Source organism: Rutidosis leptorrhynchoides, chromosome 8, assembly GCF_046630445.1.
Source record: "Rutidosis leptorrhynchoides isolate AG116_Rl617_1_P2 chromosome 8, CSIRO_AGI_Rlap_v1, whole genome shotgun sequence".
NCBI classification, from domain to species: Eukaryota; Viridiplantae; Streptophyta; class Magnoliopsida; order Asterales; family Asteraceae; genus Rutidosis; species Rutidosis leptorrhynchoides.
Genome location: NC_092340.1, coordinates 108923395 through 108946992, shown reverse-complemented (window position 1 = coordinate 108946992; position 23598 = coordinate 108923395). Strand labels below are relative to the sequence as shown.

General features: G+C 35.7%; 1 protein-coding gene across 1 annotated transcript; it reads right to left on the bottom strand.

Moving 5' to 3' along the window:
- Positions 1-17025: 17025 nt before the first annotated feature.
- On the bottom strand, positions 17026-21541 carry LOC139862780 (aspartic proteinase 36-like). The gene is made up of 12 exons (XM_071851410.1): positions 21200-21541; positions 20878-20998; positions 20176-20603; positions 19911-20067; positions 19618-19700; positions 19432-19528; positions 19247-19319; positions 18960-19157; positions 17923-18044; positions 17749-17850; positions 17570-17667; positions 17026-17473 (listed from the first exon to the last, which is right to left on the bottom strand). Exons 1-12 carry the CDS (start codon positions 21514-21516, stop codon positions 17305-17307), a joined length of 1965 nt encoding a protein of 654 aa, XP_071707511.1. The 5' UTR covers positions 21517-21541; the 3' UTR covers positions 17026-17304.
- Between the last annotated feature and the right edge of the window lie 2057 nt (positions 21542-23598).

Below are 23598 nucleotides of genomic sequence, written 5' to 3'. Positions count from 1 at the left end.
ATCTGTGGCCTTTGCATATTTAGTTGCTTATGCTTGGTCTGTTAGATAGTATCCATTCACTTAGCAGTTGTGCTAATTCCCCACATTTCCACCCTTGCAGGTTTAGGTACTGTTGTTTAGGATGGGTGCTGCGGACGGGTTTGAAGATATGTTTGACTATGTGATTAACTCTGATGTTTCAATTTTAATCATGTTTTCACGTAACACCGATGTTTTGGAATATTGTAATAACAGTAACTAAGTTGATTTGTTAACTATGGTTTGTAAGTATTAACCACGGTTACTTTATTAACTAAATGTACTTCCGCTGTGTTTAAAAAAAAATTCAGGGTGTTACAACTTGGTATCAGAGCGTGGTTTAGCAGTAAGTACGTGCGCGTATTTGTTTCTAAACCCTGAGTTAAGTCAAACGTGTCCGTGGGGTGGGGCTAAGTGAATGCAGGATGTTGTGCATGTTAGTGTTTAGTAAACTAACACTTATCCACTAAGCTTTTGTGCGAGTGTTTTGTAGCACAGATGGCAGATGACAGGGATGCGAACGCTACAAACCCAATCCACCCCCGAATGTTCAGTGCTCCAGATGTGGAGGATGAGGCAGAGATTTACGAGGCTGATTATGTGCATGAGCTTGAAAGTAAGCTTAAGGAAGCTCAGGAAAAGATTACTGAGCTTGAGTTAGCTAGACAATTGGGTAATGAGGATACACCACCAGGTTTGGCCACTGCTCAATCACAAACCATACCGCAAATACACTAGAACCAGTACCATTACCCATTACAGAACCAATTCCCTCAACATGTTATGCCACCACAGTTTAACTACCAATATCAAAATCCCATGATGATGAACCAAGTTCAACCACCCATATACCAACAACCATTTCCGCAACAGCAATTCCAACAACAATACCAACCACCAAAAAGATGCACCTTTAAACAATTCAGGGATAGTGGACCTTCTTCCTACTCAGGAAGTTCTGACCCAACCACAACTCTCAACTGGTTAAGGGAAGTTGAAAAGGCATTCGAGGCATGTCAGTGTGAGCCAGAATTGAAAGTAACTTATGCGAGTAGGTTATTGAAAGATAGGGCTATGGTGTGGTAGGATTCAGTAATAGCAAGTGTTCCTCCAGAACAAGTTCGAATGATCACTTGGGAGCAGTTTTACGGTAAGGTACGTGAGCAGTACTGCAATGTGTTTGACATGAATAGAATAAAAATGGAGTTTTTGGAGATGCGGATGACACCTCAGATGTCAATTGATGAGGTAATTGAGAAATACATGGATAAGTTAAGGTTTGTACAACAATGGGTGCCTGATGAACAATCAAGAATCCAACATTTTGTGAATATGATCTTGCAGGAATACAGGACGTTTGTGAGGTCAGCACCAATGTTATCTCAGGCTTTTGTGATGGCAAAGATGGTAGAAAGTGATGTTAGAGCAGCAAGGGGCATGAATATAGGGAATGTGGTACCGCAGGGTAGTTCGGCTACCAGTCAGTCTCAGTCAGGTTCTAAGTCTAAGAAACCGTTTGGGTTTAGACCTAAGGGTAAAGGTAATCAATCAAGCACAGGGTCTGGTTCGGGAAAGAGAGAATGGTGTAAAGGTTGTAAGTCTTCTCATATTGGGCAGTGTTCTGAGGCAACGAGAAGATGTTTGAGATGTGGTATGGTAGGTCATGAGTCTCAGGGGTGTTCCTTCAGGGATAATGTGTGTTGGATTTGTCACCAGCCGGGTCACCATTCAGCTAGTTGTCAGGCGTCAAAGGGCGCAAGTTCCGGGGCAGGGTCAGAGGCGCGTTCGACATCTGTCGGGGGTTCCACAGCCTCTAGTGGACAGAAGAGAAAGAACCCGCCGACTGTGGAAGCTAGGGCCTTTCAGATGACAATGATGACGTCATAACTGGTATGTTCTTAATCAACTCAATACCTGCTAGAGTATTGTTTGATTCGGGTGAAAATAGGACGTTTATGTCTATAGATTTCTGTACTAAGTTAGGGTTACCTGCTACTGTGCTGCATGAGCCTGTTAGAGTGGAGGTAGCTGATGGTAAGACGGTTCCAGCCACAACGTATGTGTCTGGAGCTAGTATAGAAATTTATGGTAGACCGCTTGCTATGTCCTGTTTAGTGTTGCCTATCCCTAGTTTTGACGTAGTGTTAGGGATGAACTGGATGAGCCTACATAAGGCCCACATTAAGTGTGATAAGAAGATTGTGACTTTCCGTTTGATCGATGGAACCCGTATTGTGGCCCGAGGGGAACCAAGTGGGCTTAGTTTTTCGTTGATTTCTATGATGAAGGCGAAGAAGTCACTCTCTAAGGGGTGTGAATCTTTTATGAATTATGTTATTGATGCTAAGATAGAGAAGAGATCGGTTACTGATATTCCAGTGGTTTCGAAATTTCTCGAGGTATTTCCTGACGAATTACCGGGGTTGCCGCCGGTAAGAGAAGTAGAGTATAAGATTGAGTTGGTTCCGGGAACAACTCCAGTGGCTAAGGCTCCTTATAGGTTAGCACCTTCTGAAATCAGATAGATGATGTCTCAGATACAAGAATTATTAGACAGACGGTTTATAAGACCGAGTTCCTCGTCGTGGGGTGCGCCGGTGTTGTTTGTAAAGAAGAAAGACGGTACTCTGAGAATGTGTATAGATTATCGAGAATTGAATAAGAGGACGGTTAAGAACAAGTATCCTTTACCTAGAATCGATGATCTGTTGGACCAGCTTCAGGGTGCGTCATATTTTTCGAAAATAGATCTTAGATTCGGGTATCATCAGGTTCGGGTTGCAGAATCAGATATACTGAAGACAGCATTTAGAATGAGATATGGGCATTACGAGTTCTTAGTTATGCCATTTGGGTTGACGAATGCTCCAGCAGTTTTCATGGATCTGATGAACAGAGTTTGTAAACCGTATTTAGATCAGTTTGTGATTGTGTTTATCGATGATATACTGGTGTATTCAAAGTCAGAGGCTAATCATGCGACACATCTTCGATTGGTGTTAGGGTTGTTAAAGAAAGAGCAGTTATACGCTAAGTTCTCGAAGTGTGAGTTTTGGCTTCGAGAGGTGCAATTTCTGGGTCATGTTATATGTGAAGCAGGTATTAAAGTGGATCCATCAAAAATAGAAGCGGTAATGGGTTGGAATTCGCCGAAGACGCCGACAGAAGTTAAGAGTTTCTTGGGTCTTGCAGGTTATTATCGCCGATTTATAAAAGATTTTTCTAAAATAGCGGGTCCGTTAACCAAATTGACCAGAAAAGACGTAAGTTTTCAATGGAGTGACCAACAGGAACAGGTTTTTCAGACGATCAAACAGTTGTTGTGTCAGGCTCCAGTGTTAGCATTGCCAGAGGGTTCAGATGACTTTGTGGTTTATTGTGATGCGTTAATTGCCGGGTTGGGGTGTGTACTAATGCAGAGAGATAAAGTTATTGCGTACACTTCTCGTCAGTTAAAGACACACGAACGTAATTATCCGGTTCATGATTTAGAAATGGCCGTAGTGGTATTTGCGTTGATGTTATGGAGACACTACTTATACGGTACAAAGTGTGTGATATGTACAGACCATAAGAGCCTCCAATATATTTTTACGTAGAAAGAACTGAATATGAGACAGAGACGGTGGATTGAGCTTATAAAAGACTACGATTGTGAAATAAAGTATCACCCGGGTAAAGAAAATGTTGTTGCCGATGCTTTAAATCGTAAAAAGACCGTAGAGACCGTGAAATTTATGAGAACCGAAATAGTATCAGACCTTATTGAAAAGATAAGACAAGTTCAAGCCCAAGCTTTATTGGAGGAGAATTTAAAGACTGAATTGATGACCAAAATAAAAGACCAATTGACTACCGATTCCAGAGGACTTAAGACGTTTAACAACCGAATTTGGGTGCCTATGCTTAGAGATTTAAGGAAATTAATCTTAAATGAAGCACACAAATCAAGGTTGACTATCCATCTGGGTAGTACCAAGATGTATAATGACTTAGAACCGATGTATTGCTGGCCCACGATGAAGAAAGATGTTGCTCAGTTGGTAGAAAAGTGTCATATTTGTGCACAGGTTAAGGCCGAACACCAGAAACCCTATGGTTCGTTAAAACAGTTGAAAATTCCAGAGTGGAAATGGGATCATATTACGATGGATTTTGTGATGACTCGAAAATTTTTGACCAAATTTAAACTTAATCTTTAACGTTTCCGACACGATAAGCAAAGTCTGTAAAACTGAATCTCAAAATTTTTGAACTACTTTCATATATTCAAATACCTTTCGGTTGTTATTGACAATTCGCGAACAATTATATGTATATAGATACATATATATATATATATACTATAACTTGAAAACGTAGCAATGTATTAATTGTTTGATACTGTACATTAAACTTATTGGTTTAAATATTTATTTGAATATATATGATAAGTTGGAATATTAATTGTATGAATAATTTGCGACATATATTTAAAACGTGTTTATGAATGTTGAAAATATATATTAACTTGGTCATAAAACGATTTGTTATTATATATATATCAAAAAATAGCGAGGCAATGATTTATAGAAGTAAATGACCAAAATACTCGAAATTTTAAGATATACTTTGAGTGGTATAGTTTAGGGGTAATTTAAGGCTATATTTTGACAAAGGTACGAGTCACAAAACATAAAATACAAGTTTTCTCAGCGTACGAAAGGACATTTGAAAAACCGGAACCGGGACATAAGTCGAGTGATGACGTACGACTTATCGGAACAAAAATTACAAGTCAACTATGCATGTGAATTTAATATAATATATAATTAATTATATAAATTAAATATATTATATATATAATATAAAATTATGTCGACAAATAAAACAACAAAAAATTGTGAGCTGGATTTTGGGGTCATGCGATCGCATGAGAAATAGGCATAAAACCTATGCGATCGCATGGCAGTCAGGATTCAGAAACATGCTATAAAAGGCCAGTTTCTGCTCGAATTTTTACATGGTGTGATATCTCTCTGCTTTATACAAATATATATATAAATTATTATTATTATTATTATTATTATTATTATTATTATTATTATTATTATTATTATTATTATTATTAATATTAATATTATTATTAATCTTATTATTATTAATATTATTAATTAGTATTATACATAAAATACTACGATGAGGTTATGAGCGTGTCACTTTCAAAATGGGTTTTCGAGCGGGATAGAGCTAAGGAAAGTATGGGTTATAGCTATGGAGGTTATGGGTAATGTTCATGGGTAATATTCGCAAGTCAAACCTAGTGTTTATTATCTCCGTTACGTCTACGTACTTTTCTGAAATATTGAATCACAATATTGATACGTAAGCATTTATATTTTATCTTTTATATACTAATAGTGTATCCATGTCTAGTGCTCGAGTGTATATATTTATACATGCTTGTATGTTAAATTTCGTCGTTAAACAGTTTATAATAAATCACGAATTAAATACATATATTATGGGTAAAAGGTATATGATATACATGTTTTCGGAAAGCTGGCGAAAAATCAATAACTTTTCATTTAGATATCGAATAGTTTCGAGGAACGAATCAAAAGATATGGTCAACTGAATTATAATTGACATTAATTGGAATTGCTTTTTGAATCTGCAATTAATACTTAAACAACTTGTTTACGAGATTGATAAAATAGATTTTTGAATATTACCAACCGAGTAAATGAATCCTTATATAAGGTACGTCTCGTTTGTTGAACTATTGTCAAAATTGACTTTTTGAAACAACTTTGAATAACTTTTGTATGCCAATTTCGAGCATTAGGATTGTGATACACTATGACCTGACCTAGCTTGATAGACATTTATTGACCAACATATGTTCTCTAGGTTGAGATATACGATTATTTGATATACCGAGTTTCGGTCACATTACGATGAACAACTTTATATGCTGCTAAGGTGAGTTTCATTTGCTCCCTTTTTAAATGCTTTTGTAATATATATTTTTGGGCTGAGAATACATGCGCTACTTTTATAACTGTTTTTATGAAATGAATACAAATACTAAAACTGATTTTTCGTGAGTTTCATATGATCCCTTTTACCCTTTACATTTTTGGGCCGAGAATACATGCAAATGCTTTATTAACTGATTTACAATATTTATATACGTGAGTTTCATTTGCTCCCTTTTTAATTGCTTTTGCAATCTATATTTTTGGGCTGAGAATACATGCACTTTATTTTAAACGCAATGGATACAAGTACATACTAAATTCTACACCGAGTTTGAACCGAAAATCCCTTAGCTTTGGTAACTAGTAACTGCCGGTTATAAGAACTGGTGGGCGCGAGTAGTTATATATGGATCCATAGGGCTTGATATCCCCGTCCGAGCTAGAGCACTAGCCTTTTAACGGATGTATGCTATTTGAGAAGCGTACACGTTGGTTGCGTGTATTATTAAGATGATTATACAAAGGGTATAAATTATATATACATTAAGTTTAGTTACCAGGGTGCTCAATTTCGTAGAATATTTTGATAAACGTTTCTGGATTGAACAACTGAAATCTTGTGATCCACCTTTCTATACAGATTATGCGCAACATTAAAACTATGAACTCACCAACCTTTGTGTTGACACTTGTTAGCATGTTTATTCTCAGGTTCCCTAGAAGTCTTCCGCTGTTTGCTTATATGATAGACAAGCTATGTGCATGGAGTCTTATATGGCATATTTTTCAAGAAAACGTTGCATTCACCAATTCATCGTCATGTACCTTATTTTGACTGCATTGTCAATGGAAGTACTATTGTAAACTATTATATACGGTGATTGTCTATATGTAGAAATCATCAGATATCGAAAACCTTTGATTTAAATATTCATTTATGGTGTGCCTTTTCAAAAGAATGCAATGTTTACAAAACGTATCATATAGAGGTCAAATACCTCGCAATGAAATCAATGAATGACGTGTTCGTCCATATGGATTTGGAGCGATCGTCACAGATTTTGTAACTAAATTACCTAGATCTCAGAGAGGTAATGATATGATATGGGTAATTATTGATCGACTGACGAAGAGTGCACATTTCTTAGCTACAAAAGAGACAGCTTCGTTGAGTACTTTGGCAGAATTGTACTTGAAAGAAATAGTTAGTCGACATGGAGTTCCATTGTCTATCATATCCGACGGGGATTCTAGATTTGTATCGAACTTCTGGAACAGTTTACAGAAAAGTTTGGAAACAAGGGTAAATCTGAGTAAAGCGCATCATCCACAGACCGACGGTCAGAGTGAGCGTACAATACAGACACTAGAGGATATGCTTCGATCCTACGTGTTAGAGTACGGTGGTCCGTGGGATATACATCTACCATTGATCGAGTTTGCTTACAACAATACTTACCATTCGAGTATTGGTATGCCACCTTATGAAATGTTATATGGTCGCAAATATAGAACGCCGACTTGTTGGTTAGAAGCCGGAGAGAAAAAGTTTGCAGGTCCAGAATTAGTTCAGATAACAGCCGATAAGGTAGCGATAGCGCGTGAAAAGTTAAAAGCGGCACGTGACATACAGAAAATGTACGCTGATCCACGTAGACGTCCAGTAAACTTTGAGGTGGGTGATTGTGTTTACTTGAAAGTTTCACCGTAGAAGGGTGTTATCAGGTTTGGTAAGGGGGGAAAGTTAGCTCCGAGATACATTGAGACGTTCAATATTATTCAGAGGATTAATGATCAGACGGTTGTATTAGAGCTTCCAGCAGAGTTAGCAGGGATACATAACACTTTCAACGTATGTTACCTTAGGAAGTGTAAGGTCGATGATGAGACGCAACTGATTCCGTTGAGTGATTTGATTGTAACATCCTCAGTTCGGGCCTAGATGTAAGATGACCTTTTTGCCCTTAGGCATAATTGTGTGGTTAATTATGCTTTTATTTTTAATTATATGTTTAGTGTTATTTTAGTATTTGGTTAAGACCAGTTTGTGACAAGGGTCACAGAACAGATTCGTTTATTTAATTTGGACTCCGCTAGGGCAGTCAAATTAAGTACGAAAGATATTAGATAACTGGTAAATACCCGTGTGTGATGGGGTATGTCATTTAACCCACATATATAAGCTTGTGACCAGCTCTTTTTCTCATTTTTTCTTGAACCTTCTAAAAACATCCCGTACCTAAATTTCTTACCACTTGAAACCCTAGATTTCTAATTTGTGTTCTAGAGCTCAAATCATTCATATCATCTTGTTCTTTACAATTTACAGAGTCTATTGAGGTGATAAGGATAAGGAAGCCGCTCAGTGATAGTTTATCTGAGCTTATTGCTAGTATTCGGTGAGTGAGTCTATCTCCGAATATAGTATTAAGTAGCTGACACGCTACTTGTTCAGACACTTTACTCTTATGTTTATGTTCAGTATGATTACCATGCGTAGTTAGATATTGCCATGCTAGTTAGGACGATTGCATGACTGTTTATCTGTGATCTTATGTGCGCACTGTTAGTTGGACACCAACCGAGGTGGCAAGGTTGGGAACCCACCGAGGCAGCAAGGTAGGGTTGATGTGAGGTCGAATGTGGTAGCATGGTCGGGTAATGGTTTTACTGATTGTTCAGTATAGCATAGAAGGATGCATGTGTTGCGTCTGGACGGTTATGCAGTGGAATCAGTAAAGCGGACTATCGGTAGACTGTAGCTTGATCAACTAAGTCGTGTGCTCGTACAAGCCGCCAATTCTCATATTGTCAGTTGTTGTTGTATGCTAGTTCAGGACGTTAGCATATCTTTGGCCTTTGCATGTTTAGTTACTTATGCTTGGTCTGTTAGATAGTATCCATTCACTTAGCAGTTGTGTTAATTCCCCCACATTTCCACCCTTGCAGGTTTAGGTACTGCTGTTTAGGATGGGTGTTGCGGACGAGTTTGAAGACATGTTTGACTATGTGAATAACTCTGTTGTTTCAATTTTAATCATGTTTTCACGTAACACCGATGTTTTGGAATATTGTAATAACAGTAACTAAGTTGATTTGTTAACTATGGTTTGTAAGTATTAACCAGGGTTACTTTAGTAACTAAATGTACTTCCGCCGTGTTTAAAAAAAAAAATTCAGGGTGTTACAACTTGGTATCAGAGCGTGGTTTAGCAGCAAGTACGTGCGCGTATTTCTTCCTAAACCCTGAGTTAAGTCAAACATGTCCGTGGGGTGGGGCTAAGTGAATGCAGGATGTTGTGCATGTTAATGTTTAGTAAGCTAACAGTTATCCACTAAGCTTTTGTGCGAGTGTTTTGTAGCACAGATGGTAGATGACAGGGATGCGAACGCTACAAACCCAATCCACCCCGGAACGTTCAGTGCTCCAGATGTGGAGGATGAGGCAGAGATTTACGAGGCTGATTATGTGCATGAGCTTGAAAGTAAGTTTAAGGAAGCTCAGGAAAAGATTACTGAGCTTGAGTTAGCTAGACAGTCGGGTAATGAGGATACACCACCAGGTTTTGCTCAGGAAAACGTGTTATAAGTTAGCCGTCACTAATTACGGACTAAATTTCGTACTCCGTTGATAATTAGTTGCGGATGAAAGTCTTCGAAAAAAAATTCCATATTTTTAAATTAAAATTCTTTATTTATTTCAGTCATTATGGTATAAAATTTTGTTATTAACTATTAAATAAAAATTACATCACTGTCCGTGCTCGATTCCAGGTAAAATATGAAAAGTTTTCAAATTTAACAATTAGCTCCTAAATACATTTTTAATAAGCCTATAATTTATAAAACTCATTTTCGGATCACCGTTTATTTTAAAATCATATAAGTTCGAATTTAACTTGCTTAATATTAATCGGAATATCAAACGAGTACTACAATCCTTTAATATTTATTTTTAATATACTTTATATATATATATATATATATATATATATATATATATATATATATATATATATATATATATATATATATATATATATATATATATATATATATTCATTTTAAGATACAACATTATTATATCTTATTTTATTTTATTGTACAAGATTAATTCTAATAAATAACTAATATAATATTTTAAATTATATTTTGAATTAATATATATATATATATATATATATATATATATATATATATATATATATATATATATATATATATATATAGGGGCAGGATCAATGGGGAAGTAACAAATCGGGGGGAAGTAAAAAAAAAAAATTTCGTTTTTTTTTAAATTTTTTTTCCGACATCAAGATCACACGAAAATATGAACATTTAGAAGAGACACTTCGTGATGAATGTTATTATTTAGGCGGGAAAACGATCGACAAAAATAACATTCAAGATAATATTGTTCGTGAAGAATATGAACGTTTTTTTTCATGTTTTGTGAAGTAAAATTTAGCCCGATTTAGAGTTTAGGGTTTAGGGTTTAGGGTTTGGTGTTTTGAGTTTATTCTATAAACCCAAAACACCAAACTCTAAACCCTAAACCCTAAACTCTAAACCGTTCGTGTTAAAAACTCAATCTAAATCCTAAATCTAAACCCTAAATCTAAACCCTAAGCCCTAAATTTCTAGACCCTAATATCTAAACCCTATAAACCCTAATATCTAAACCCCAATAGCTAAAACCTCAAAATACGCTCGAAAAACACGATAATTGTTATATATTACTTATTCGAGCGTTTCCCGCCAAAATAAAAACATTTATCACAAAGTGACTCTACTAAATGTTCATATTTTCATCTCATCTATAATGTTCGTGAACAAAGTTTTTTCAAAAAACGAAAAAAAAAACTTTTTGCTTCCCCCCGCTTCCCCCCGATTGGTTACTTCCCTCTTGATCCTACCCGTATATATATATATATATATATATATATATATATATATATATATAGTTTCTATTATATTGCTAAAATGATGATGTCATTATTAGGCTAATTCCTTTATTAAGAAAAAATCAAAAAGAAAAAGAAAAAAACCTAAGCATGATGGGTGATGTCATTAATTTAAATAATTTTAAATTAAAATTAAATCTTATTAATTAATTAATTATTATTAAATCTTACTAATAATTATTTTAATTATTAATAACTATTTTAATTATTAAAATTAAATAAATTTAAATATTTTTAATTAATTATTTTTAATTGAGTACGAGAAGGTATAAAAGTTAGGCAGAAGAAAATCAATTCAACATTTATATTTTAATATTTTAATTTACACTTTTAAAATAAAATGACAACTAATATTATCTCTTATGATTGGATGTGGATTGTTAAATATGTATTTTAGGTGTTTGACGAAATGTTCAGCTGACGAGTTTCTTAGTCGGACTATGTGGTTCCACGGGTCATTAAACTAAATAACTTTAGCATTTACATTCACTTGATACCTATCATTAAACTGTTTCGTTTAAACAAACCCGTGATTTCACGGGTCATTTCACTAGTATTTAAATATATACGTATCTATTTACAAATAGTTGTTCGTGAATCGTCGAGAACAGTCGAAGGTCAATTGAATATATGAATCAGTTCAAAATTTTTGAGACTCAACCTAACATACTTTTCTTATCGTGTCAAAAATATTAAATCGTATCGAGAGTTTGATTTAAAATTAGTCGAAAATTTCCAGGTCGTCACATGATAAAACTACTCGAGAGTGTAAGGTGGTCTTTTTTTTGGGATTGGGTGTTCGGGTTCTAAAATCTTTTGGCTAAAATGGGAAAATGTCATAGATTCATTCGGGAATGAAGGGTTAAATATCGGGTCTCTAAAGAGTAAAAATTTTGCTTTGTTGCAAAAGTGGCGGTGGAGGTTCAAAATCGAAACCAACTCACTTTGGGTTAAAATTTTTCGTAGCATTCATGGTTCTTATGGTGGCTTGATGTCGGAGAGTGAAAATGCTCATTCTTAGACATTGGGCACATGGCATGATATCATTTTAGCAGGTGCATCTATTGAAGGTTACATGTCTCGTTTAGAAGTTCTTTCTCAAAATAACTGGTGATGGTGGTTCTACTTCCGTTTAGCATGAACAATGGATTGGTGATGATATATTTTGCAACTTATGCCCACAACTTTATAGGCTCGAAGTTTCAAAAGAAGCAACAATAAAGGATCGTATACTTGGGGATGCTGCCGATTTTCATGCAGCTTGGAACTAATCTCGACTACCAACATGACGCACTTCAGGAGAGCTGGAAAAGTTACATAACTTGTTTTCTCCGTTCTCTTTGTTAGACGGTAGTTTAGATTTAGGCCCAAGCCCAATTGTGGACTGGGTCCATTAGGGTTTACTAGGGTTCTTCATGAAAGTGAGGTACTGAAGAGCCCCGGCGAGGCTGCGATACAATGTCGGATTAGCAACCGGTGGACCTGACGTATTAAGCTTAGAGCTGGTTTCGACCGGGGTTCTGCTCGGGTGACACCCCGTCATATCTGCGCGCTCTAGAATCTCGGTGGCGTACTTCTTCTGAGATAGAAACATCCCCGAAGAGGTGCGAGTAACTGAAATACCCAAGAAGTAGTTCAGCGGGCCAAGATCGGTCATGGAGAACTCCATGTGTAGAGAGGCAATAACCCGCTGAAGAAACTCTGTCGATAAGGCAGTCAGAAGAATATCGTCCACATATAATAAAAAATATGCAATATCAGTACCCTGTCGATAAATAAACAAAGAAGTGTCGCATCGGCTCTGCTGAAAACCGACACTCTGAGCATAGCTTGCGAATCACTGGTACCATGCGCGTGGAGCCTGCTTTAATCCGTAGAGAGATTTCTGCAGGAGACACACATGATCTGGTAGTGAAGGGTCACGAAAACCTGGAGGCTGATGCATATAGACAGTCTCAGAAAGATGACCGTGAAGGAAAACATTCTTGACATCTAGCTGATGAACGGGCCAGTGTCGAGAAATGGAAAGACTGAGAACAGTCCGAATGGTGGCCGGTTTAACAACCGGGCTAAACGTCTCATCACAATCAATACCAACCTGCTGACTGCGACCATTAGCAACTAGTCGAGCCTTATACATGCTCAAAGTCCCATCAGCATTAAACTTGTGCTTAAACAACCACATGGAGCGAATGATGTTCGTGTCCGAAGGGCGGGGCACAAGAGTCCAAGTACCATTTTTAATTAAAACATTATACTCTTCGGTCATAGCGAGTTGCCAGTTAGGGTCTTTAAACGATTTTCTTTTCACACCTGTCGCACATGCAAAATGTATACCAATATTTGTATTTGACCCAAGAATCATCTTGTGTGCTGAAGAAACCTAAAGTCTATATTTTTTTTGTTTTTTGTTTTTTGTTTTTTTATTACTCCGGATTTTGCTGTGTATTTTATTTTAAATCTTTCAATAATCAGCGTGGGGCTGAGCCGCCTAGCTTGACTAAGTTCCAAACCCCGAAAAAAAGGTATATGAAAAAAAAAAAAATGAAAAAAAAATATAGTCAAAATTCTTGTTTGCAGCGTGTTGAAGAATATTGTTATCGTCGACAGAAATTGCATAACAAAGTGGTACTTGATCCTTAGGCACAAGCCACGGCGTAAAGAAAAAAAAAGCTACGGAAAAGGAGAAGCCATCAAGACATACGCAACCAAATCAGCGAATATCGGTCTATTCAGCACAACAAATCAAGAAAAACATATGTTATGTTTTCTTTATTTATTTGATATTTGTATTTCCTTCCAGTTCGAAATTTCGCGATTTCGTCGTTTGAACTGCGGGGGAGTGTTAGACGGTAGTTTAGAGTTAGGCCCAAGCCCAATTGTGGACTGGGTCCATTAGGGTTTGCTAGGGTTCTTCGTGTCATTATAAATAGCGCACCAATAACAAAGTAATATTCACGGGGGTTGTATTCTATAACATGGTTGTTAGACGGTAGTTTAGAGTTAGGCCCAAGCCAAATTGTGGACTGGGTCCATTAGGGTTTGCTAGGGTTCTTCGTGTCATTATAAATAGCGCACCAATAATAAAGTAATATTCACGGGGGTTGTATTCTATAACATGGTAATCAGAGCTTAGGTCTGATCCCGAGACCATGTTATAGAATACAACCCCCGTGAATATTACTTTATTATTGGTGCACTATTTATAATGACACGAAGAACCCTAGCAAACCCTAATGGACCTAGTCCACAATTGGGCTTGGGCCTAACTCTAAACTACCGTCTAACACTCTTTTGATCACAGGAACATATACGCATGGCGATGGAGTGTGTCCTCGGAAGGGTTGTTCACAGAGAAGAAATTAGCAGCAGCAATCGATGATCATCTTCTTGGTTCAAGCAGGTCGCAACAAATCACTACACGTAACAATCTTGTGCCTATAAAGTTTAGAGATTTTCGTGTGGAGAACATTAAATAAAAGATTACGCGTTAGACTTGAGCTTGAAAAGAGTAAATAGATCTACATAGTATCTATTGTCCTCTTTTTGATGACGATTTTGAATCTGGGGATCACTTCCTTATCTTTTGCAAGCACACACTTGACATTTGGGATCATGCATATAATTGGTGAAAGTTGGGGAATTTTGCAAGCTTCAACATACCCGAACTACTTAGTCGCACGGCCCAATCACAATGTCGTGTTATGGTAAAAAAAAAGTGTGGTAAGCTACGGAATGGGTTTGTGCGTATCTAATTTTAAAAAATCATAAAAGCATGGTGTTTCAAGGTAAAAGTATGAATCCTCTGGTGGCTCTAAATGAAATACAAATCAGGTCGTTTGAGTGGATATCAAATAGACCGAGAGGAAGGAAGTTCTAATGGCATACGCGGCTATCTAATCCAAGTGTATACTTCAACATTTCGTGATTTATAGTTTCTTTGCGCTGCTGCCTTTGCAACCCATTTATCATGCTCATGTTCTAATGTATATCATGATATTTGGCATGGGTGATCCATGACTGTCTATGGATCCTCATGTAATCCATGTACTATGTAATTGTGTGAATAAAAATCCAATTGTCAAAAAAACATTGAAGGGTAAAAGAATATTGTTTTCATGTTCATGCAATTACGAGAACGAATATCTTTATTTAGTGCAAGCGGCATAATTATGTTATGCATTGATTGTATTCGAATTTAACCCTAATCACTCAGATATGTTTATGGAAATATTTGAACATTATTATATCTCTTTCGGATAAATTATAAAGTCAAAGAATCTCCTCAACCGAAATAATATCTATATCTCAACCATAAAACTATCTTATAATAGTTATAACTAGAAAAAAATTCAACCGCGCATTGCTGCGGTTATATTCAACGGGCGGTTGAATTTGAATATAAGTTGTTTGGTACCTAATATATCTAGTAGGTTGAGTTGTTTGTTGGACGTGTATGTATGTGTATGAAATATAGCCTGAAATATTTAGTGTTTTTTAACGATGTTCGTTTCGCGTATAGTTAGTCGCGTTGTGTTCGTAAAATTATTTCGAGTTGAACGGTGGTCTCGGAAAAATTTAACTCGCATCGAGCGAGAATATAGGGCCCGTTATTTAGTGTTTTTTTAACGATGTCCGTTTCGCGTATAGTTAGTCCCGTTGGGTCCCTCTGATTTTTTCGAGTTGAACGATGGTCTTGGAAAAATTTAACTCGGACCGAGCGAGAAGATAGGGCCCATTGAAAATTCGGGTGGAATTAGTTTCTTTTATTTTAATAAAATTATATATTTACACTTTCTACCCCTGAAAAATTGGGAACCTAAGGGGCCGTTGTGTAAATCAAGCCGAAATTGAGGGACCGTTTGTAGTGCTTACGCAAACTCAAAACGACGATTAAATAGAACTGAAACGGCGAAATCAGCCGTGAGATTTAGTATACAGATAAAAATAAAAATAAATTATGATTATTATTATAATTATCTAATAAAAAGGATCATGACAGGTAAACCACACGTGGTGGTGAAGTGGTTAGAGTTTACTCTTCCAAAGTGGAAGTTATGGGTTCAAATCTATAAAGTCGAAAAAATTAATTCCCCTCGTAGCTACGGACCCGCAATGACTCTGGATGACTGCAAAGATGAGTCACTGTAAGATTAGTCGGCTCCCAAAGCGAATCGAAAACCCATGTATAAAAGAAAGATCATGACATTATTCAAATCATAGTAAGAAATAAAAAATTCCATACTTTTATTAAGTGGCAAATAAATAAATAGAGAACGCTAATTAGTGCCTTAATTAACATTTAATTGAGTTAAATTTTTCGTAAATAATTCAATTCAAATCATAATTAAAATTAAGTAATATTTATGTATAATTGAAGATTTATTACATAACCATGGATATTTTGTTATGAATAAAAAGTAGAAGTGATAGGTTATTAGCAAGGGCATAGTTTCTTATGGCAGGAGGGGACCTCACCCCTCCAAAAATTTGAGTAGCTAGTGGAGATTTGTAGCCTTTAAGTTACGGATGTTTGGACTTTTGAATCGACTAAAACAAAATCCGTATGAAGGAGATATGCTCAAAATAGTGAAGGCTCGCAAAATTTGTGAGTTGCCAGCGTTTTGGTTATATCTACTTCAAACGAACTCGGATTTAGTTGATTTAGGGCTCAAATGCCCGTAGCTCAATTGACTACAAATTTCATTTTAATTGTTACCTGGAATTAAGAGCCATTGGTCCAGAGAGAGCAGTTCCTCTCTGAGATATCACTAATATACTCAAAATTAATATTCTTTACTAAAATCAGTTGGCATCTCGATATAAGATGTCATGTTCAGCCTCTCCAAAACAACTGTTCAAGCTCTGCGCCACTGGTTATTAGTTAGCATTTTCCAAAATAAATATCAACATAAGCTATTAAGTTGCATAATATAAGTCAAAAAATCAAACATGTGAAGTTTAATTGTTAGGTCATTAGTTAACATTTCCAAATAAATATCAAAATAGCTATTAAGTTACATATAAATAAGTCAAAAAACAAACATGTGCTATACTTGCTTGTTAAAATATGATTGGCAGCATTAAATATTTAGCCTATTAATATGGAGGCAATAACCCATATATAACAATTCAAGCATGCTTTATACTTTTTTATATCTTAACATATAAGATTATAAGATGTCCACAGTTGCCTTTGAAAAGTTATAAGCAGTTTCTAGATCATAAATCAAAAGATGATCAATTATCAATATGTGCAAATTAGTGTTACTGCGCAAAACTTTGATCGCCTTGTTGCAGGTGATCCCTGTAAACCATCCCTTGTGACCACATAGTTTTCGCACATAATTTCAGTTAGATTACAGCGGCTGAAGTTCTTGCTCAGGCACGATTGAACCTACCGGCCTATATGGAATCTTATTGTGGTGTGTGTGTCTCCAGTACCACCATGTAACAAGAGCTGAACATCCAAAAATTATAGCCAAAAGGAATATTATGACAGTAACCATGTACCTCTGCCACCATGATCTGCACATCATTTTTCCAAGCATTTTAGCGGGGCGCTTATCTGAAATCACCATAAAACTAAACATCTACAATTTAAAGAGCATACAATATGTATACCTATTTGGTTCTGATTCAATAAACCAATTGGATATCCTATGATTTCCAAAGCTTCGAGGAAGGTGTATCTCATTTTCAGCTATCCGAGCAATAATATCCTGTTAGCCGAAACAAAAAATAAGTTTGTAATTTACAAGATAAATTTAAAAACCGGTAGTAGAAAAAAATATATAACCCACGGATGCAGTTGCTTTGGACATAAATTCAGCAGGTTTTAGTGGAGTAATAGACCATATTGTAAGCGAGCCATTTCCATCAGACGTAAAATCCAGTAGCTTAACCTGAAAACAATATTCACATAAACTTGCACTTAATATGTAAACTACCTTGCAACTGTAATAATCGTAATATACCTGAGAAATGTTAACATCCAACTCCATGGCAATAAACTGTGTAAGCTCTGTGATTTGGGGTTCCAATTTGAAATATTTAATATTCAGAGACATGTAAAATACTATGCTTCCAACCTTCGACCCTGCAAAATGTGTGTTTAGTGGAAGTTTTATATTTACCCAGATATTTCAAACAAATAATCTCTATCTAAAAACGATGCTAAAAATAAGCAAGCTTGGTACTTATTTAATCTATCTATCATCCCATAAATAAAAGGGAAAAGAATCTAATTTGGCATGTACCCTATCCGTTAAAATTTGTCTGACTGTAACAAGTAACAAAATAAAATCATAATAGTAATAAAAAATAATAATTGATAATTAATACGGAGTATAGTGAATAATAATTGACATAATCTCAATAAACCAGTAGTAAGTTAATTTTATTTTTACAAAAAAAAAAAAAAAGGTTTGGCGGATTTACGGTTATGTATATGTACAGAACAACTAATGTATCAAACATGTTGTTGAAATGAAAAGATGCATCGGTGGATATTGGTAAATCCGTAAATATGGAAAAAACTTGCAACTTATAGATCACATTTTCCTCATACACACGACACATCATATGGAACGCATAATATGCAACACTAAAATGTAAATCCAATAGAATTAACTGATCAACCTACTTGCATGGCAGAAGGATATGGCCGGACCAAAAAATAAAAGAAAGCACAACAGTGAGTAAACTGAATGAAATAGCAATAAACGATACCAATAAGGTAAGTACCTAAATTAAAAAGATAGACCAACTCTACTAGATTGGTCATACATTGGAAATGCTCAATCACTCAATAAATTTTTATCCCAATCATACGCCCCCTAAAACACCTAACCCTCTTTACTAGACGTTTCCTTTTTGAACAGCTAACTCACACACCTACGACCCTCCTATTATACACCTTGTTTCGTTTCGGACTTTAACACTTAATCACCTGCTTGAAGAACATAGTTGTCTAGTTAGGCCTTAACTAGTAAGACTAAGATAAACTATGTACCTGGAGAAATATGATATGGCATCCCCATTGGAGCTGATGAAGGAGTCGTATCTGCAATCGAATGTGATCCATCAGATGGAGAAGGAGGTGAATCAAAAGAATGAAGTCTTGCCCATAGATCGGAACAGTTAGTTTTCCAGAATCCAATCTTGTCGTTTTCACGGTCATACATAACGAAAATATTGCGGGTAATGATGCCTAAATCAAACATAATATTCAGTCAAACAATTTTGTTTAAAAAGGATGATACTTGAGCTATAAAAACACATCTAGTGAAATTAAGATACCTCCTAAAAGAGTTGTTGGGTCTTTTCCGTTCTGAAAAACCCCAAGGCAATACGCACCACGAACCTTTGAGTGCTTTTCAAGTAAAAAACAAATGAGATAAAAAGGAAACAATAAAAAACCTCAATTATATCATTAAAATGATTTGAATAAAAAATACACTGAAGTAAAAAACACATTAGCTCACCCTAAATAAGTAATTCTCAGGGGATAGCGATAGCTTATGTCCTTTCCCAAAAACCATGTCAACTGACGGAAATTTGTCCGAGAGTTCCGAAATATCACTGAAGTAAAAAACACAAATGATCAATTCCATTTGAACGCGATAATAATTCTAGATTACTGCTATATATGCATACTTCACAAACAACACCTTCCAGCACCAGAGAAGCAAATGTCATTATAACTTGGATCAGGACCTTTGATCTGTTTGAGAGTTTGAAGTTCTTTCGTGATCTGCATACAAAGTTTAAAACTTTTTATGAGACTAAAGTTGCAAGACCATGGAAAGGATAAAAACTGTTAAATATAATTTATAGGTAGAAAGTCATCAATAGATACACTAGCATCTTTATGATGATCAAGTTCCTTCAATAACTGATTCAAGCTATACATATCTAATTAAAGCAAATGCAAATTTAAAAGATTATGAGATTTGTATATTACAGCATCCTTAAATGCAAGAAAAGCTGCTTCAGGTAGGTATGCATACGTTGTTCCACTATCTAAGACTGTTCCATGCTTTCCATAAAAAACACTCGGATTTAAAGGCAACCGCTTCCCAGCAACATGTAACTCCTTCAGCTCGATATTGTAATATGGGCTGTTGCCACCCCGAGACTAGAGTAAATGTGTGAGACGTATTAAATGTATTTTGTTATAGAAAGACGTTAAGTTTTGTATCCATAAAAATAATAGATACAAAACATACCTGCGTACGGGGTCTGAGTAGGCATAGACCATCTCAGGTGGTGGAGAAATACCACCAAGAACCATTGCACCACCACCGACATCCATTCCACCATAACACAAAGAAAACGAATCACTAATTACCCCTTTATCAACAAGTTGATCAACTAGACTAAGATCACCACGGCCCAAACCCATTATTCCATCAGCATGCTGACTGTACAAATCTCCAGTTTCCATATTTTCACAACCAAAGGTAGCACGCTGAGGCGAAAGGTCACTTTGGTTCCCAAATGATATTATATCCTCACCAAGGACACCACTACTAGAACTCATTTCAGCATACTGCCTTTCATATATGCACTGCTTTTTGTCATTGTCACATAAGCAATCAATATTGCATTTCACAGGTTCATATGTGCTGGATAACTCTGGATCAAACTTTGGGTCCTGGCGAAATCAATAATATATTCAGATACTTAACAGGCTATGCAAACATATATATACGTATACGTGATAACTATAACTCATAGGGATCAAAATTCACTTAACTAAAACACACACTGCGTATCTTTCAAGGGAATACATGCACATTAAAAGATGATATCTCCTAATAATGCAATTCCTTATATCGAATCCTAATATCCTACTATCAATATAAGATAAAATCAACTAACAGATGCAGTGTATCTTTTTATCTGAACTTCACTACAAGAGAATGTACCTGATGTTTGCCACATTTTTCACAGGTTGAACATGGAACATAAGTAACAGTACTCCCTGTATCAACTATGAGTGCAAACCTCTGAGGCGGTGACCCGATCCATAGCCTCGTCGTATAATACCTAATTATTATGTTATAAATTAATCATACAATTAAACACTATTTCTACTCAATGCACATTCAATTTCACAATTAACACATATTATATATGCATATATATATATATATATATATATATATATATATATATATATATATATATATATATATATATATATATATATATATATATATATATATAAAAATTAAACTGAAACGATACCCGTTGAGGAGGAGATCATCATGAAGAGCCATCCGAGCGTTAGGGGGAGAATCACTATCGGATTTCTGGAGGTGACGGCGAGATTTAACGGCGCCGGAGAAACGAGAGGAATTAGGCGGAGATGGAAAAAGAGGTAAAAACATGGTGTGACGATTGCTACCGGAATGCGGTGGACGGAGAATCATGGCGGTTGGATCATCAACAATCGCGTAATCAATAAAGGATGATTGTAGAATATTAATTAACATATTTATGGTTACAATGACGGCGATGGTAACGGAAATGGATGACGCCGGTAAACAGGTTAATCGTGACATACTTTGCTTATATGATTGTAAGAATGTGTGTTATGATTTTAATTTCCGGTGGGTGAGCTAATGTTTTTAATTTTTATTGATGTATATATTGGTTCGAATTTACGTTAACCGGATCTGGAACTTAAAAGTAGATCAAAATGAAAAGAAAAGTGGCGTGTTTTATAATTATAATATATTATTATTACGGGATATGAAAAAGGCGCTGAGCTTCTGAGTTGGCGTTCGACAACGCTCACAATGCTTGTTACGAGGCGTTGTGGGATAGTTGTGGGCAGACGTTGGGGTGGGAACAAAGGCTATCGCAATAGGCTTCTTCGCCACGTATCAGATTTTGATTGGACTAAAAGGAGTTTGTTTGACTGATTTCAATTAATAAATTATTATTTTTTTCAATAATTTATCTACATAAACATATCTTTCACTTTTTTGTATCCATCTTCATCTTCTTCTCTTTCTATTTGTCCAAATTTTGCAAACAACAATAATCAATTTTCCTACAATTAAAATCCATCAAATGTTCCAAATGATTCATCCTTTTCACCAAGTTCATCCTTCTTGAATCATTTAAACATGGTTATGCCAACTACACCGGGTGTCGGATCTTCCCAACAACCTAAGAACTAGCTCGCGCTTAACACAACATGTGTGTTACTTTACTTTATTTCACTATGTTTAAAGTTTAATAATAAAAATTAGAGTTTACGTAACGTGTAAAATATCGAGGTGCCCATTTGACCTTGAGGTCGTGGTTTCAAGTTCTGTAATGAACATTATGAACATTATGTATATATTCGTGTAAAATATCATATTGAATGTGTGCCGTAGCCTTTCAAAATAATCCAATTTTCTAAAGCTCACATCTATTGAAATTTAAAGATGGCAAAAAGCCTTTTACAAATACACTAAGTTCACCAGCATTAGACTATAATTAGCCAAACTAAACAACAATTCCCTTCTAACCAAACTTCAAAGGGTTGATACCATCACCTACACTCGCTTCTTCCTTGGGATTGAATCGCTGTTTCTCAAGATCTAGGAGAATATTTGAAACACCTGAATGATAACCAAAACCAAAGGTGTGATAAAATTTTCATACTTGCAAGCACATCCTCATTGCGATATGAACTCGTTTTTCTACCAACTATGGATTGATTTGTTCCTCCACTTCCAGATTGACCACAACACGTATCGCGTTGCAAGCCCCCACCAAGTTTAATACCTCACTCTTTTGCACGGGAGAGCGTTGCTAACGTGTGGTACCACAAGTTTTTGTCACTTCGGTACAATCACACTATTTCTTTGTATCTTAAATAACTAGTACTAAAGATTCATACTCCGTATTTCATAAGCACGTGACATTTTAAATCTCTTTAAATAATTCCATTCTTAATCCTTACTAGTATTAATAAAGATTTTTTTTTTTTTTTTTTTTTTTGGTTATTTTGCAAATGTGTCAAGATTTATAGACAAAATCTACATGTGCCAAATATGGACTCTAGGAAATAAAGATAGATGACCGATGGTTTCGGTTTTAAGTTAGTAGCTAAAAAATGAGGACTACTAATGCGGCCCGATACTTTTTTCCAATAATGGCCCAAAAAAATTATAGCATAGCCTTTATTTTCATCAATCACAAAATACTTGCAACATTTTATAAACATGAACAACACTTGACGTGTGTTGCAACATTTTATAAACATGAATAACACTTAACGTTGTTGGGATCGAACCTGCACACATATCACTTTCGAGATCGATCCCCATCACATTAAAAACCACACAAACATGTATAAGTCAATAATAAACGACAAAACATAAAAAGTAATACGCACACAACATTTTACGTGGAAAACCTCTCAAGGAAGAGTAAAAACCACGGGACCAGCGGCTACTTAAATTCTACTATGTACGAATAATATTACAAGAATGAACGCTCCTTACAACACTCTTAAAGATTATCACGTATCTCTCAACACCTCTCACAAACGGTAGATTACAATAACGGAATTCGTTCTCATCGTTATTGAATTACCGACACCACCTCACGGGACGGAGTAAAGACGACTCTCATAAACTCTATTT